At 48.2% G+C, this 18,041-nt stretch overlaps 1 protein-coding gene across 2 annotated transcripts; it reads left to right on the forward strand.

Annotated features, from left to right (window-relative positions):
- The first annotated feature begins 1,710 nt into the window (after window positions 1–1,710).
- On the forward strand, window positions 1,711–17,601 carry SRSF11 (serine and arginine rich splicing factor 11). Of its 2 annotated transcripts, none has more exons than XM_066555790.1 (13): window positions 1,711–1,732; window positions 1,885–2,037; window positions 6,221–6,354; window positions 10,206–10,315; window positions 11,476–11,568; window positions 12,755–12,804; window positions 13,100–13,227; window positions 14,121–14,202; window positions 14,450–14,581; window positions 14,829–14,918; window positions 15,462–15,557; window positions 16,150–16,288; window positions 16,389–17,601. In XM_066555790.1, exons 2-13 carry the CDS (start codon window positions 1,910–1,912, stop codon window positions 16,584–16,586), a joined length of 1,380 nt encoding a protein of 459 aa, XP_066411887.1. In that variant the 5' UTR covers window positions 1,711–1,732; window positions 1,885–1,909; the 3' UTR covers window positions 16,587–17,601. The 2 variants fall into 2 exon arrangements, with proteins under 2 accessions (XP_066411887.1, XP_066411888.1); XM_066555791.1 differs by having other exon boundaries at window positions 1,712–1,732; window positions 16,392–17,601.
- Window positions 17,602–18,041: the final 440 nt, after the last annotated feature.

Here is an 18,041-nt window from a genome sequence, read left to right on the forward strand (position 1 = left end):
TGAATAATCATACACAAAATATTCCACGCCTTCCACCGTCCCAGGCTGCTCCCAGCCCCAGTGTCCAGCCTGGTGTTGGACACTCCCAGGGATCAGGGGCAGCCACAGCTGCTCTGTGCCAGGACTTCCCCACCGTCCCAGGGAAGGATTTCTCCCCAATATCCCATCCAAACCAGCCCATGGAACGAGCCCCGTGCCTGCAGGTCCCACCAGCAGCTCCCAGTGAGAGGAAAATGATGAAAAAGGAATGTGGCCCCATGTTGGAGTGTAGTTCTCTTTGCTCTGTAACAGCACATCTGTGTTTCAAACACTCCCCTCGTTGAAAATGCTTCTACGAATGAATGAAAAGTAATTAGTGAAGGTTTAAGTACATTAGTCAAGTTTGTAATTCGGGAAACTCACTTCAGGCACTTGCTCTTGAATAAAGATATTGGCCTCCTTAGTTTTTTTACCAGTGTTCTCTAATCCCCCCACTTCTTTTTTCTCCTCTCTCAGTGGAGGCAGAAACACACAGACAATACTGGGTATTTCAACTGATTATTTTAAAAAACAGCGGTGTTTAAAATGGGTTTTAAGGACTTCAGAGGGTGAGTGCTCTGTGCCTCAGGGCCCCTGGTAAAAACACTGTGTCACTTTCATCTCATTCAGTTTCAATGCTGTTGGACAGCAAAGCTCCACGTGGAACATTGCTGACAAATTCAAATCTGGAATTTAAATAAGCTTTTGGTAATTCAGTAATAGATACAGCATCTGTAATATTTCATAAGTGGAAATGTGATATCTGCCAAGGGAGGACAGTGAGCATCTCCTACTTTATGAATCAGATGAGGTATTATTTCAGCTGGATTAATAAATAAGGCTGGTTTTATTTACATTCAGGAACATTTATGGGAAATACATTAACATAAAGCAACAAACTCATCAGGAAATAGCATGATTTGTACTATGTAAACTGCAAATATATTTTTTTCCCCTCTCTAATGAGAAATTCCCACCCCAACGTTGTACTGCTTGTGATGCCTTTTCCAAGGCTACCTGAAAACAGAGGCCAGACAGAGTTAAGGGAGTAAAAAGCAGGTATATTTATTGAAGGGCCTTCATGTACATTTTGGGCAGACGAAGCCTGCCAGGTATTACACCCAAAAATAGATGATGGGTCACAAATTTTCACACTTTTATGAGTTTGGTTCATTTGCATTTTGGGGATTAATCCTCCAATTACATCTTCAGGTAATGAAGCCATTCACCCCAAGTTTGCTTTCCCCAAAACTCACTTTTGTTTACATTTACTGGACCCTGAGACAGTGAGGAGTCCTTGATTGCCAGGCCTGGAGAGGAATTGTTGTGTCTGCTCAAAATGGGACAGCAGCAGCTCACACTGTACGTGGAGTTTAGAGCTCTACACTAAAGAACTGCAGGATCACAAATACAGAAAACCAGAAAAGCCAGAATCCCAAGGCATCACTGGGACAGTGTATTTTGTGAGAGTTTGCTCTGTGAAATGCCGAGGGACGAGGCGGCAACAGCGCTACCTCAGAGCCCCCTCACTTTTCCCGCGCGCGGGGCTCTGAGGGGGTGTGGGGGGGGCTGAGCGGCCCCCTCCGCGCACGCGCCGCCCCCGCGCGCGGGCGTCCCTCTTCTCCGTGCGCGCCGGGCGGCGCGGCGCATGCGCGGGGCCGCGCGCGCAGGCGCGGCGCGGTGCACTGTGGGATACTGCGGCCCGGGCAGGCTGGTGAGGCGGCGCGCGCGGGGCCGGCGGGGGCGAGCGAACCGGGCCGGGGGCGGCGGGGCCGGGCCGAGCGAACCGGGCCGGGGAGGGGAGCGAACCGCAGCGCTCTGCCCGCGCCTCACCCGCTCCGCGCCCCCGCTGTGTGTCTGCTGCAGCACCGGCGGAGCGGGCGGCGGCGCGATGGCCTCCAGCAGCGGCACCGACGTGATCCAGGTCACCAACGTCTCGCCCAGCGCCAGCTCGGAGCAGATGCGGACCCTCTTCGGCTTCCTGGGCAAGATCGAGGAGCTGCGCCTCTTCCCCCCCGAGTGAGTGCGGGCCCGGCCCGGCCTCGCCGCCTCCCCCCGCTCCGTCCCTCCCTCCCCCCCCGCGCCCTGCCCGCGGCCCGGCGCCGCCTCCCTCCCTCCTTCCCTCCCGCCCGCCCCCCCGGCGGCTCCCGGCCCCAGCCGCCCCCGCTCCCGGGGATCCCGCCCGGCCGCGGCGGGGGCGGCTCTCGCCGCGCACCCCCCGAGCCGGTGTGCACGGCTCGGCTCGGCTCGGTCACGGGACTGCGGGGATCGGTGCGGGCGTGGAGCGACACGTGCGGCTCCGGTGAAATCCACGTTTGTCTCCAGGAGTTGTTTGTCCGGGGTTGTGGCCGCTGAGCCTCTGGTGTCTGCGTCACCTCCGCAGCACTAAAACTTCTAGATGTAGATAAATGCGTTTGTTGCAAAGAATTTTTTGCTAGAAGAGCAGCTTACCTCTACTGTACAAAAAATGCACTTCTAGTATTTCTGTTCCTTGCAAACAAATCTATGCTGAGCACGCAGGAAACCGCTGACAGACGAATACACGTTTGTCAGTTGCACATCCTGCAAGGAATTCTGTGCAAATTAAAACAAATCATGTACATTTCAAGTGCGTATATAACTGAAAAGAAAGTTTCAGATACCCTGGCAATTTACAAATAGCAACAAACAAAAAAAAAGAACTAAGACAGTTTTTATGTCTTCACTTGCAGTTAAGTTCTAATGAACATAAATAATGCTTTCAGAATCCTTTCTGATGCAATATAAAACCTGGGTGTTAGCAGTGATGATGGTTTCAGTGTGATTGATTTACAGAGCCTGGTGCCATTATATGGTGTTTTGGATATTCACTATATAAATTAAAGGTTTTCTTTCTGCCACGTTGAAGATCAATCAAACAATCAATTATTTGTAATACCCAAAATTACTTGGGTTTATTGTTTTAGGGGAGAAAAAATAGAGCAGAACATTTATTTTTCCACTGAGGCTTCCATCCCTGTTAACAGAAACCAAAGACAGTTCCAGAAGGAGTTTCCTTGTTCCCAGCTGGGACACCTGGCATGGCAGGAGCTCCCCTGTGGCAGGTGCAGTCCTTTCCTGGCCTGCTCTGTGGCTGAGCACTTGGTCTCGTTTTTCAGGGCAGATGTTGGAGGTGTTTGGTGTCCCTGAAACTCTGTAGCTTTAGATACACATTAACTAACCTGTTCAGGGATTGCTGCAGTGCCTTGGGGTCCTTTCCCTTGTGTGAGGAGCTCACCCCCAGGGGGCTTTCCCTGGGCTGATGGGAATCTGCTCTGGGTCCCTTCAGGGCCCCCATCCACATCCCCCCAAAGAAAGGGACATTTTCTAGTAGTGCCACGTTCTTTTTCTGCTCCTTCTCCCTCAGATTCCTGATCCTAACTTTCCCTTTCCCATGGTGCCCATCCATTTTTGGAGAGGTGTGGGATATAAATCATAATCAGTGAATTCTCCCCATAATGGAGATTCCTTCCTGGATCCTGCTGGGATTCTCCCTTGCCTGTAGTATTTGAGGAACCAATCCCATTTCCTTTGCTCCACCTCCTTGTTTGATCTGTGGCACTCTGACTCTGCTGTAGAACTTCCTTATTCTGCTGCTCTTCCAGATCATGTGTAACTTCCTGAGCTTCTCTCAATTCCTGTTTTTCCTCTTCTCCCCTCATCCACCCCTTTTCCCAGTTTATTTAATCCCCTGTTTCTCATTTCTTGTACACCTCAGCTGCATCTTTAATGCACAATCTGCTTTGGGACTCCTTCCAATTTTCCTCCCCCTCCTCCTCCTGCTTTTCCCTGACTCCATTGCCTGCTTCTCATCTTTATTATATTCCATAAAGCTCCATCCAGACTGGAAAGTGGAGGGAGTGGATTTCTGAGTTTCCTGTATTGCAGCCCCAGGAAATCCTTGTGTGTCCCAGCATTCCAATGGCTGAGAGACAATTCCTGAATGCTTCAGCTTTGGGTGAATTAGAATAATGATGGATGGTGGCTTTTTTTGGGAACTGTTGAGAACATCCAGTTCTTGCTGAATTTCACCCAGCTTGGATTTGAGAGTGAGTGGAAATACCATTTTTAAAAGTGCAATACACAGATGTAAATTAAATGTCAGGCTGCAGAAGCGTTGCCTAACACATTTTCAGTTGATATTTTAGGTTCATTATTTTGGGAGAAAGCTCAGCTACCCCAAAGCATTCCCAGAGGCACTCCTGGCTGTAAACAGGATCTGCTGAAGAGTCAGTAGGATCTGCTCTGGTTCACATTCCTTTCTTATCTGGCATTTTAAAAATGCCTCAAAATACTGGACTGCATCTCTATAATGAATTGTGTAATTTTTATACAGTTTAGATTAGGAACTCCTTCAGCTCTGCCATCAACCCTGGATTTACTTTCCTTTACAATTTTTCTGTGATTTTGTTAAACGCCTTCTACTAAGGCTTCTTTGGTTTTATGTAATTACTATTTTTTATTTCTTGCCATTTCTTATTAATTATTACTTAGGGGCTAAAAAAGGCACCATTTTGGCAAGCTACTGTGGATTCCTGGGCACAAAAGAGCCAAGAGATTCAATTTTTTTTCTCATTTATCACTGCAGTTATTTCCCAATTTATTCAGTCTGCAAGCTGTGGGAGCAAGTGGCTGTTTCTAATTTTAATGTTTCAGAAGTTGCAATGTGCTGGCTCCAATTTAGTTTTCCACGCCAGGTGAAATGTCAGGTTACTGAAGTGTGGTCTGACAGACACTGGGGCAGTTGTGTGTGTTGGGCCCAGTGGGGCTGAAGGTGAGGGAGCTTTTGGCATTTGCAGTGCCCAAAATAGACCCTGGATCTGTCTGCTGGTGTCGGAGCTGTTCCCTGAATCCTGACAACCCCCAGTGCTGAAAGGCTTGATCAGCCTCGGCAGCCCAGATCAAGCTGCTCTGGAGCTGGGGTGCCTTTGAAGTTTGATGTTTTTTGGAGTTGGGCTGGGAATCCAGGTAGGAAAAGCAGCTTTTTGTCAGGACCAGTGATGTTTTCAGAGCTCCCTAGGCTGATCTGGACCTCTGGCCTGGTGTAGGAACAAGGGGTTTAGGATTTGCTGCTGTTTCCACTCCCTGCCTGGGCCTTCTGGAGGCAGCTTTTAACTCCTCTGCCCCACAGTTCTGTCTGCAGAAGAATTTTCCTTCCTGTCTGTCACTTTGTACATCCAATTACGGCAAAATCTGCCCCACTTTGAGGACAGGGAACCTCTTAAAACCCATGCCTGGGCTGACTGCACCTGGTGTTTCAGTTTGGTTTGGTTTAAGGGAAGTTGCAGCTGTAGTTCTACCATTCTTTCCTGTTATAGGAAGTAGATATTTCTGGATTGGTTTTTCTTCGAAGTGGCTCAGAACTTCTCAGTTTTGGGTTTGTAGCTTGGCAGACACTTGTTGTGAGCTGGAAGAGGCACAGGCCTGCCTTGGAGGCAGGTCTGTTTTCGTGTGCTCAGCTTTTCATTCCTGCCTCAGCTCCTTACATTTCCTTGTGTTCGTTCTTCCCTGCTGAAGACAGGCAGGAGCTCAGCACTGGGCATTCCTCAGGATGTGGGAGCATGGTGAAGTTTAGTCTAGAAGCTGGGATGGAGTTGGGTTGATGAGTGAAACAGAATCCCAGACTGGTTTGGGTTGGGAGGGACCTCAAAGCCCATCCAGAGCCATGGCAGGGACACCTCCCACTGTCCCAGGCTGCTCCAGCCTGGCCTTGGGCACTGCAGGGATCCAGAGGCAGCCACAGCTGCTCTGGGAGTTCTGTTCCAGGGTCTCAGCACCCTCCCAGGCAGGAATTCCTTCCCAACATCCCATCCCTCCCTGCCCTGTGTCAGATCAAATCCTTCACCCCACACCCTGCCCCTACGCGCCCTTGTCCCGAGTCACAAGGATCCTTTAATCATCACCCTCTTCGTTTCACAATTTACCTCAATCAGTCATCTGGGGCCTAAAGCAGCGAGTGTGAAACCTCAGGGTTCAACTGAGACAGAATTGTCGCTTTTTCTCCTTTTTCAGCCAAGTTTTCCTCCCAGCCAGGGCGGAATTCGCATTTAGGTGGCCGCTCACGGATTTACTGTGCACAGCAGAGCTCGTGTGCAGCTCCAAGAGGGGGGATGACAGCTGCTGTGGTTTTGGGGGTGGTTGGCCCTGTTGCTGCTGTCCCTGAGCGTGGCTCTGTCTCTTGCAGTGACTCCCCCTTGCCGGTGTCGTCGCGCGTGTGCTTTGTAAAGTTCCACGACCCCGACTCGGCCGTGGTGGCCCAGCACCTGACAAACACTGTGTTCGTTGACAGAGCCCTCATAGTCGTTCCCTATGCTGAAGGTTTGTAACTTGTTTGATGTTCTACGGGGCCACCCTTGGGTGGTGGTTGGTTCCTGTCTAGAATTTACCAGTAGTCCTATGTCAAGCACGTCAGAGATTGCCATTCTGAAACCCTTGGTATATTGCCTTTGGCCCCTGCATTTGGTCAGTCTGTTTCCATAGTGACACCAAATCTAAGTGGAAAGTTTTGTGTGTCTTGAAGTGTAGAATAAGAACGTTTTAGGCAGAATTCTATGCCGATTTTGCTTTGTGTCAGTCTCAATGAGACATTTTTCCCAAACAGTTTGTAATGCAAACAGGTCCATATTTTAAGGAAATTTTACCTTAATAATTGTTTGCCGCTTCTTTCACTCTCTTCATGAGAATGGTTTCTCCCTCCCTGAGAGTGCATGGGAGAGTAATTAACATTCCTTTGGGCTGTGCTGCCACTGCATTTATTTGGGAACATCCCCAAAAAAGGCCCTCACTCTCCTTGTGGAGTCCAATATACCAAGGGTTTGAATAATTATGGTTTAATTCAAAAGTGACAACTTCCAAGAGGTGCCACATGGGCACTGGTCCTAGTTTTTAATTCCAAGTTTTCTTGTTCATCCTTGATATATTTAATAGAATTTCACTAAATAATAAACTCTTCTCTCTGTTATTTGTGTGTGTGATTTTTGTAGTGGAGAAGGCAAATGCAAAGCCCTTCCAGATGACTGAAAAACAGTGGGTCCTCTGCAGCTACAGGGGATTCTAGCCATTAACTAAAGGCCAGCAAGCACTCAAGTCCCCAAGTGTTTTCCTGGTGTAACCACTTGTTAACTACATTTTCTCTTCTTCTTTTTATTTTTACATTTTAGGGTGTTACAGTAATTTGAAAGGCAATGAGCAGGGTTTTTGGAACTTACCTTAAAAGCAAAGTGCTGAGAAGACACCTCTTCTTACAGAAGTCTTATTAAACTCTTCTAGACTTGCTTTAGAAGTAACTGATTTCCATTGTACTTGTGCATTTCTTGATTTACTTCTGGGAAAGGTTGAATTGAATAAAATCTTGCAGATTAAGTCATACTACACTGCTAAGTTGGGTACATGGCCTGGGGTCACACCTGTAATCTTAATCTGTCATGCTGGAGCTGTCTCTTGAGGCCTGGGGAGCTGTCTTATCTTATCTTTGTATTCCTTAAGCTTTAAAGATACGAAACTTAAACTTAAAAGATGTCCAGCCTAATTCCTGGAGTGTAGGAATGTGCAGTGTGGCCTCTGAGTGAGCCCTGCTGCTTCCTGAGGGCACAGAACCCCTTCTGCAATGGAGTTACTGCTCCTGCTGCCACTGCTGCAGAACAGCAGAGCTGAGAGGCTGCTTGTCCCTGTGTGGGTGTTAAACACAGCAGCAGTCCAGTGAGATTCTGCTGGAATATTCTCCAAGGCCCATGGCAATAATGCCAGTGTTTAACTCTTCCTACAAGGATAAACCCACTTTTCTCTTTGTCAGTCTCACTTTGCCCACTGTGGATAAACCTGGCATGCAGAGAAACCTGCCCAGCAGCTGGGCTTCAGAAAATCCAATTATTCAAGTGGAATATTTTCCTGGGCCTGTTAAGGAGTCACTCCTGGGCTGTACCTTGTGTTGCCTAACAGTTCAGAAATTAATGGCCTTGGCACATCACAAGAGAGATGTTCAGCCAATAAAGCATCGCCCCCGGGTTAATAACCCCGTGCTTCTGTCCCTGTGCTGGAGCACAGTTTTCCCCCAAAATTCAGCCTGCCAGGGTCCCAGTTCAAGCAGGAGCAGCCTTTCCCCAGCCCACAGTGCCACTGCTGATGTGCTTAAAGCCAGGCCTGTGCTGAGTGGGGCCCTCCTGTCTCTGATGTCTGCTGTGCTAATGAACCTGTGTGATTATTGCCTGTCACTAAAGCAAATGTTTATTATCTGTTTAGTGCAATAATTCCCCCCCTGTCCCAAGTTTTAGCTCACACAGACACTTTGGTGTTGGCTGTTGCTTTGTGTTATAGAACTATACACAAAGGCTACGGTAAGGTTTAGTATTTGTCATTTTCTCTGGGCTAATTCCTGGATTTGGAAGGAACTCTTAAGGTTAAAGATGGCTGGGGGGGGTGTTTAGGTTCTTTGGTTAATGTTTGTTTCTTTTGTCTGTTTCTTTTTCTTTCATTTCTACACATTCATGCAGTATTTCATGGTTCTAACAAAGCAGCAGTAAAAAAAGCTCTTGAAGCATGAAAATTAACTGGTGAGGGGCCTCATTGCTTTTTTTAAAATTGTAGTTTATTTAAATACTTTTTAAAGAAACAATTAGAGGATCAGATGCATGAATTTTTTTAATGGATGCAGATCTTCTTTGAGGCGTCTCGAGCTAAGTCTGAGGATTTGTATTTAGATGCCAGAAATGTTGTAGTTGCACTAATTTGAAATGTTTAGCTGTAATTGATAAATATCCTCTTGAGACATAATTTTGCATGCCAAATGACCCCATAATCTCTCTGTAGGTATGTTGATATATTTATGCATTCCTGCCCTTTGCCTCCATGACCTTTTTCCCTGTCCCTCCATAACTTTGGGTATCTAAAGTGCTGCCAGCTCAGTGCCACGAGCCAGATATCAGTGCTGTGTATTGTACATTTGTGTAGATTATCGGCACTTCTCAGTATAGGTGGGAGGAACCATTACCTTTATTTAACAGTGGTTTTTCTTTTTTGTTGTTGTGTTTTACAGTTCTTTTCCCTGGTTCAGCCTGAACTATATACCAGGCCCTGCTGAAAATACCACCCAACAGTTTTCTTCTGCAGCTTATCCAGTTTCTCTTAAGTGCCCTGTACATATTGTATGTTTTATGATGAGATGCAGTTTCTTAATATGTATTACAGAAACACTACTGGTATTTGCAACTATATAGTAAAATTGTTTTATTGAACTCTCATTTTGGGGGCTTGGGCACATTAACAAATTAATCCATCTGTATAGGGCTTTTGCTGTTGGATAGAGTAAAACTCCCTCCACAACTGTTTGCTAGTAGGGCCCTGAGCACTCTGTGTGCAGAGCAGGCAGTGCAGTAACCCCTGGGCTTAGCTGGCTGCAAGACTTTGGGCCACGAGTCCCCTGTGCCACGGCAGGTGGCAGCAGCACTGCTGGTGCTCTGAGCTGGCACATATTGGAGCAAAAGCATTTTACTGCACAGGTAAGGAATGTGCCAGCATCCCTGTGTGTATCCCAGCCACAGACACACCCCCAGCGTTCCCGGAGAGCCGCAGGGACCGCATTCCATGTGACACGTCAGCAAAAGCCCTACCCAAAAACACCCATCCCTTCTCTTTAAGTTTGCCAAAATTTGTATGGTAGGTGTAAAAAGAAAACATAGTGAACTGTACCATATTATTAACCCCTAAATCCAACTTTTTTTGTCTTGTGTATCTTGATTTTTCTGTGTGCTTTGTAGTGAAGCAGCCGACACGAGTCGTTGTTCATAAAACAGCTTTTGAAAGTTGAGAGCACTCTCACCCCTGGAGAACCGACTGTGCTTGCTTACGTTTGGTTCATGACTTAAAAATCGAGTACAGGTGATGAAACCTTGGCAGTGTTAACAACAAAGTAGTGTGTATTGTGCTATTTTTTTGCTCTAGAAACTTAACCTTTTGTAGAGAAAAAGGAACAGTCAAATTGTCACCCATTGAAGTTGCATTCTGACAAAAAAAGTTAATGCTAAATATTAATAGCCATCAAGCTTTGTATTTTAGCCAACATAAGTACTTTCAACAAACTCAGGTGGTGTATCAGGGAGACTTTGCTGGGTGTATTTGTGTATTTGGTGCCTCTGGGCTGGGATGCCCTCTAATGCCAGGCTGTTTCCCTGCAGGAGTCATTCCTGATGAGACTAAGGCTCTGTCTCTCTTGGCACCAGCTAATGCCGTGGCAGGGCTGCTGCCCGGGGGTGGCCTGCTGCCCACTCCCAACCCTCTCTCTCAGGTAGGCTGGGCTACCCCTGCTGCTGCATTCCCACCTCATTCCTGCTCTTTCTTTCAGGGCTGATGTGTTGATTCCAGCTCCTAGAGTGGTTTATTGACCCTGCTGGACCGGGACAGCTCTGATGTGATTGGGGCATGACAGTGACAAGTTGTTAGATGGAATATCCTTATTGCCCTCTTTGCTGGTTTCCCAGGGCCCTGTTTGTGCCTCCCACCCCTCTCACCTGCTGTACTGGACAGATGTGACAAGCAGTAGAGGTCTCACAGATTTTAAATTCCTCAAGTCCAGGCAGCTGCCACACTGTGAGATTCCCTTCATTAATCCTCCAGCTGAGGGGAAGGTTGGAGCCTGGTTGTGTGAACCCACAGGAATTCATGTGGAAGATGAACAGTGAGAATTGCACATTGTGGGAGAAGCTGGAGTCACAGCTCAGCTCTTAACAGGGCACAGAATCAAAGTGCAGGAGGCAAATTAATCATAATAAAGCCTCATTAATTCTGCACCTCTCAAACCCTCCCCAGCTCCTGCTTAGCTGGAGGACCCCCTGGCCATGGAGCTGCTCAGGAGGAAATAGCCTAAATTTAACCTTTGAAACCCAGGGAACAGGTTGGAAGGACCAAATACATACTAAAATATTTCATTCACTAAAAAATCTGTCCATGTGAATCCTGGAAATGGATGTGGAGCACCTCAGTTGCAGCTGTGTCTCTGCTCCCAGCCCCTCTGGTGGGACGTGTTCAGCACATCCATTTTAGGAAACTGTGCTGCACAGTTCAGCACATCTTGGCAGTGTGTGTTGGGTTTGGGTGTCTGTCTCAATCATCTCATATGAAATGGCCCAAAGTGAGCTGCTTTAGGGAGCCTTCTGCTCTCCCAGTAGCTTTTTAACCCAATTGGAGACATTTGCAGGGATGCAGTCCTGTTAAATTGCTTTTCAACATAAACCATTGCCATCTCAACCCTAAAATCAACTAGAAATGGGGTAATAGCCTCAAAAACTTGAATGAATTTCCATTTTAGCACTGAAAAATAACTTCATTTTCAAGTATCCTTTCAATTTGCTGGAATGCTTTGCTCCTTCACCTTGATCTCCCCTGCCCAGTGATGTCCCTGACTGAATTTTGTCACTGCCTGTGCCCTAACTGCTCTCTCTGCCACAGATTGGTGCTGTCCCTTTAGCTGCTTTAGGAGCTCCTGCTCTCGACCCTGCCCTTGCTGCTCTTGGGCTTCCTGGAGCAAACCTGAACTCCCAGGTACGTCCTCATTCCAGAATATCCTTTATTGCCCCTCTCTTTGCTGCTCTGAGAGTGGTTTTCATTTGTGTCACTTCAGAGCCACTGCCTGGGAACTCCAGGGATTGGAAGGAAAAATACCTGCTTGAATATCAAATTAAATGTTGCAAGGGGCAAAGGAATAATTTGAGGATAGCAATGAAATATTTCAAATGTGTGTCATTATCAGGCCAGGAACCTGCCTTCTTCTTCAAGTAAAAAGTAGTTTGACTTTTTAATTTTCTAGGTGTCAAAAATATGAGGAAACTTCATTAGGTTGTTACAGCTGAACAAAAAAGGCTTTTAAGTACTAGAATATTGAGTATATTTATATCAATAAAAATATATCAATATAAATATATTGGTCATATATGTAGATAAAATATTTAAGAGGTAAGGATAAAATACTCTTTTACAGCCACAAGAAGCAGCAATAATTTAATACATTGCTACTACCATCACTTAAATTTTAATGTATTCCCATGTGGAAGAACAAGCAAATAATGGTGAAATTAAATAACAAATGAAAAAAAATCAATTTAAAGGCAAATTAGAAAAATGTAAATTTGGGGTGATGGAGGATTTTTGTGCATTAAACCATCAGATTGTAACAAACATTTCAAAAAGAAAGGTGGGGTTCATTATTAAAAAAATGAGTGAGGATTAAACTTTTTTTGTTAATACCCCATTGGTGCAGGAAGTGATCATGATGCCTGGATTATCCTAAGAGCTGTAACATTTTTTTCATGGAATACTTAAATGTTTATAAGTTGGCATTGAGGTCTTCAGTGGACAGGCAGCTTAGAGAGGGCTCTGTTCTCTTGCAGTGACAGAAATAACCTGTGCACAAAAAGTTACTAGTGCACAGGGATAAACACACCCCAGCAGTGTATTTTTATCTGTTGGTATTTTTATCCATTTGTGGGTTTATCCCTGATCCTGCCCAGGCAGGGCTGGCTTTGGAGGATAAATCCCCATTGCCGCAGTGTGGGGTGTTCACACCCTCGCAGCAGCCCCAGGCACAGCAGCCCAGTGTGGCCTTTCCTCTTGGCTGGGGCTGTTCTGCTCTGGTTTTCCAGCTGGGAAAACTTCAGGGGACATTGCAAGGAAGGTTCTCTGGAGCTCTCACATCTCCCAGCCTGGTTCTAACTCTGTTTTTCCCTCACAGTCTCTTGCAGCAGATCAGCTCCTAAAACTGATGAGCACAGTGGATCCAAAGTAAGCACCAGTGTTCCCAAACCCTTGTACTGCACTGCTGGGGGATTCCATGGGAATATCCATGGGGATTCAGTGCCCAGTCCCTGTCCTGCTGGAGCTGGAAGGGCCTTGGAGCAGCCTGGGCTAGGGAAGGTGCCCTGCCCATGGCAGGGGTGGGATCACATGGGCTTGATGTCCCTCCAAACCAAAAACCATTCCAGGATTCCCTGATCCTGTGAACTGGCTGAGTCTGACAATGCAGCCCTGTATCCCTTGGGCTCCTGAGTCCTGAATTTTGGAATTCTGTGTTTGCCAGGTTGAACCATGTGGCTGCAGGTCTCGTGTCCCCCAGTCTGAAGTCAGATACCTCCAGTAAAGAAATAGAAGAGGCCATGAAGAGAGTCCGAGAAGCACAGTCCCTAATCTCTGCTGCTATAGAGCCAGGTAATCCAGCCAGCACGCGGCCTGGACACAGCCCCTGATCAGAACTGGTGCTCTGCAGAGCCTGCCTCTGTGCCTCTGGTCTGGGAGGAATTCACTGGCTGGGTTTTTAATCATCCTGCTCCATTTCCTGCAGAAATGGCTGGAATTCATCCATTGATTTTCCCAAAATTCACTGATTTGAAGGCTGTACAACACCCAGGCTTCCCTGAGGGAAGTTCTTGCTGCTGTCTCAAATTCCAAGGGAACGTGGATTTCCCAGCTTGGCACCCTGCTTATGTTTCTCAGGGATGCTTTCCTTTATTTTCATTCCTAATCTGGGCAGGTTTGTAAATAATTCTCTTTTTTGGAGCTTCTTTCAGCAGGTTTGATTTTAGAACAAGCTCCAGCAGCTCTCACAAATGTCAGAGCCACCAAATCTGAGAGGCAGAAACTTGAACACTGAAAATACAGAATATTCATCAGTTCTGCAGCCTCCTGATGATTTCTAGGAAAGAACAGAGCTCCTGTTCGTGCTTGGCTTGAGGCTTTTTTGTGGGAAATTCAAAGCAATCATTTGACATGTTCTTCAGCCCCTCGGGAAATGGCAGATCCTGGGATTTTCACAGGATTTTCCATTGTCCTGCAGCCATCAGCTATTCACTGACTTAAGATTTTTTCTGAATTTTGACTTCTCCAGTTTTGCATAAAACTTACTTTGTGTCACAAATGTGTTCCCGTCCTCTGTTGGTTCTTTTTGTCTTCTTGTGAAGAAAATTACAGATGAGCCTTCATGTCAAATAGCAAGATCAGGTTGATTTATATCAATTACATGAAGCTCCAAGTCCTTCCCTTTGGAAAATATTTTTAAATATTAAAAAAAAACATTGATTTTTATTGTACTTTTCCTTTTCCAGACAAAAAAGATGAAAAGCGAAGACATTCGAGGTCGAGGTCACGCTCAAGGAGGAGGAGGACACCTTCCTCATCCAGACACAGGTGACTGAGCAATTCCTTAGCAACACCTCCCACAGCTGGAACAATCCCTGCAAAAACCATTCTTGGCAAGAGCCTTGGCTTTGATGCAGGGCTCAAAGCTTCATTGCCATTCCAGCGTGCAGAGCTCCTGGCAGAGCCGTGGACGGAGGCTTTGGTTGGGTTTGGGGGTTCCTTGCCCGGAGCAGCTGGGCTGGGAGCAGTCCCAGGATGTCCTCCCTGTGACTCCATGTTGGTGTGTCCCTGGCAGACGCTCCAGGAGCAGGTCAAGGAGAAGGTCCCATTCCAAATCCAGAAGCAGGAGGCGATCCAAAAGTCCGAGGAGAAGGAGATCTCATTCCAGAGAGAGGAGCAGGAGGTCTCGGAGCACATCCAAAACCAGGTAATGACTCCAGGGAGTGCAGTCCTGAGCAGGGCAGGCATTGTCCCCTGTGCTGGCACTGCTGGGTCCCCACAGGGCTGTGTCCAGCTCTGGGCCCTCAGCTCAGACAGGACATGGAGGGGCTGGAGCACCTGGAGGGCTCAGCCTGGGGAGCCACCCCTGCCCCTCCCAGCCCTGCATCCCTTTCCCTGGACAGCAGATCAGGAAGTGCTGTTTGAAAGTGACTTAATCTCTCTTCTACTAAAAGGGATAAAAAGAAGGAAGAGAAAGAAAAGAAACGTTCTAAAACTCCCCCCAAAAGCTACAGCACAACCAGAAGATCCAGAAGCACAAGCAGGTACAGAAATGGGATTTCCCTTGCTCTCTGTTCCCAGCAGGGTTTTGATGCACTTCAATATTAAATAGAAAAAAATGTTCTTGTGATAGAGCAGCTGGTCTGTGGAAGGTGTCCCTGCCCATGGAAGGAGCTGGGCTTTGAGCTCCCTTCCAACCCAAACTATGCCTGGATCCCATTGGATCATGGTTCCAATGAGGATGTGTCTGGTACAGGCACAACAGCACCTCTACCACCTGTGTCTGTTGATACTTGCATTTTCCTGCAGTGCCTGAGGTTAATTCTTTGGGCTTAGAACAGTTTTCCTTGCTCTGTGTCAGAGTTTGATGCTCCGGGGTCACTGCCAAGCTCTTCCTCATTTAGGAAATAAATCCAGGCAAAAAAGTGTTTCATTTTTTAAAGCAAACTTCTAATTTTAGCTTGCAGTTTTAACAACTCTTTAGTACCCTGTGAGCAGGGCTAGGCTTGGATTAGGGATGCATTTGCAGCTTTAAAAAAAAAAAAAGAAAAAGCAGATATTTCCAAAGCTCCTGTGTCTCCCTGCAGAGAACGGCGGCGCCGGCGGAGCCGGAGCGGGACGCGGTCCCCGAAAAAGCCCAGGTCTCCCAAACGGAAAATGTCCCGGTCCCCGTCACCCAGAAGGTCAGGGAAACACCTGGCTGGGAAGAATGGTGTCTGGGTGGGAAATTGCCAAATTGTGACCTCCAGGGAGGCTCCAAGGGATTCTGTGTGGGGGAATCTTTGCTGCTTTTGTGGAGCTGCTCTGGGGTTGGCTGGGAGCTCCGAGGGTCAGGGGTTCCAGGGCTGGTAGGAGTAGATATGCCACAATTCCCAGTCCATTTGGATTTGCACAGTAGTAACCAGCTGATTTTGGGTGGCCTGGGTGACCCTGTCCCAGCATGGGGAGCTCAAGGTGCTCCTCTGTGAAACGCTGGAGCACCGCTGTTCTTGGTGTCCAGGATCTGGACTCCATGATCCCCGTGGGGCCCTTCAGCTCAGGAGATTCCATGGTTCTGTTTGCCACAGCATTGCTCAGCCTTGGCTTTGTGCTGTTGTCCTTGAGCCAGAGCTAAGAACTTGGGATTTTGGGTATTTCCTGGAAGCAGAGCCTGTTCCCTACCTGCCCTCTGCCATTTTCCTTTGGGTTTGCTGTGGGTAACGCTCTGGACACAGTTCCAGCCATGGAATGGGATGATGGGGATGGGCCTCATCCTCTTCCTGCTGATCCTCATAGGCATAAAAAGGAAAAGAAGAAGGATAAAGACAAGGAGAGGAGCAGAGACGAGAGGGAGCGGTCAACGAGCAAGAAAAAGAAGAGCAAAGACAAGGAGAAGGATCGAGACCGGAAATCCGAGAGCGACAAGGATGTGAAAGTATGTTCCAAAAAGCCCTGGAGCTGCTCCCAGCCCTGCCCCACGTCCCCCCTGCCCCAGCCCACAGGGAAGTGCTAACGTGTCCCTTTCCCTGGCAAAGCAGGTCACAAGGGACTACGACGAGGAGGAACAGGGCTACGACAGCGAGAAGGAGAAGAAGGAGGAGAAGAAGGTGGCGGATGCTCCCTCCCCCAAAGGGAAGGAGCCCGGGGCCGAGAAGGGCAGCGGGGATCCGGGCAGGGAATCCAAGGTGAACGGGGATGACCACCACGAGGAGGACATGGACATGAGCGACTGAGCTGCCCACAGCCCCTCAGTGTGATCCTTTATGCTGTACTTGTTAATCCTCAACCTAGATGTATCCAGCTCCGAGCTCTCCATGGTCTGTCCATCCCGATACTAACTCACACCCAAAGCTTGAGACAGGGATCCCCTGCTCCGGGGCCCAGCTGGGGCCGGGCCGGCCCGCACGTCCCTCCCAGCAAGGGCTGGCCTACCCCTCCTCCCTCCCTCCCTCCCTCCCTGCTTCCCTCCCTCCCTCCGGAGTGTCCCTGGCTGAGCCAGCAGGGCCCAGCGGTGTGGCAGTGTCCCAGGAGTGTGGGGAGTGTGGCACAGCCCCCCTGTCCTGTGGGAATGCCCTGGGAGTGTGGCACAGCCCCCCTGTCCTGCAGCCACCGAGGGGCTGCCGGGGCCCTCCCGGTCACTCCGGAGTCGGCCTTGAATCGCACCAGCTCTTTGTGCTCTTGGCTTTAGTTCTGGTTTGAAGCCACGTGCTGGGCTTGGCTGGGTTTGGTTTCCGGTGGGTTTTGGTTGGCTTTGCCCAGGGTTCTGTGCCCTGACCTTCCTGAGGGCTCTGTCTCCACTGGGTCCGTTCAGCTCCACCCAGGGCGAGCTGGGATGGTCTGACCTCGGGAAGGGCAATCCTGGCCGTGCCCAGTGAGGGAGGGTTGGGGGAGCAGCCTCACCCAGGGCTGGGGCTCAGGAGCTCACCCGCTGCAGCAGGGAGTGCATTTTAAAATGACCTTGGTCTGTTTTTAAAGCAAGTCCATTGATAATGTACTTTTTACTTGATCTCAAGTTGTACAAACGGATAAATTTGTGTTCCTGTCCCGGCCGTTCCCTCCCTCCCGCACTCGGTGATCCCATGGTATTTGCAGAGTAGTTACCCAAAGCTGTTCCTTAGTTCCAGCAGCTCCAGAGCTTTTACTTTTGTGCAGGTAAAGAGACAAAAGTAGCCGACAGTCTGTGCCATGTCGATGTACAGTTTCGGAAAATGTTTTACAAAACTTTGATAATAAAACCCTGAAACTTCACCTCCTCTTCCTAGAAAACTCCTGGGTTTTATTTCCACTGCTGGGTGCACCAGACTTTACCTCATTCCTTACAGGGAACTTTTCCATCTCTGTTACAGTGAAGAAGGAATTATTTTACTTTTTGGGGGGGGGGAAATGGGTTAAAATGGGAAGGTGGAGGTTTATGGGACTGTTGAGAAGGACCTGGGAGTGGATGAAAAGCAAGAAAAGCTCTGGGGAGACCCTGCCTGCCAGGGAGCACTTGGAGCAGCCTCAAGGCTCCAGCCACTGCAGTTAGGAGAACTCTTTAACTAACAGTGGCTGGAGCCCTTCTGGAAGTTTTCCTGCCCCTTCAGAAACAGGAGATTTTCCATCATCAGCTCTGTACCTGCAGAGGGAGGCCCTGCTCCCTCTCTGAGCTCCGGGGCTGATGCTGGGGGCAGGAGAGCGAGGCTAAGTTA

The sequence above is a fragment of the Molothrus aeneus genome, chromosome 9 (genome assembly GCF_037042795.1).
Source record: "Molothrus aeneus isolate 106 chromosome 9, BPBGC_Maene_1.0, whole genome shotgun sequence".
In the NCBI taxonomy this organism is placed as follows: Eukaryota; Metazoa; Chordata; class Aves; order Passeriformes; family Icteridae; genus Molothrus; species Molothrus aeneus.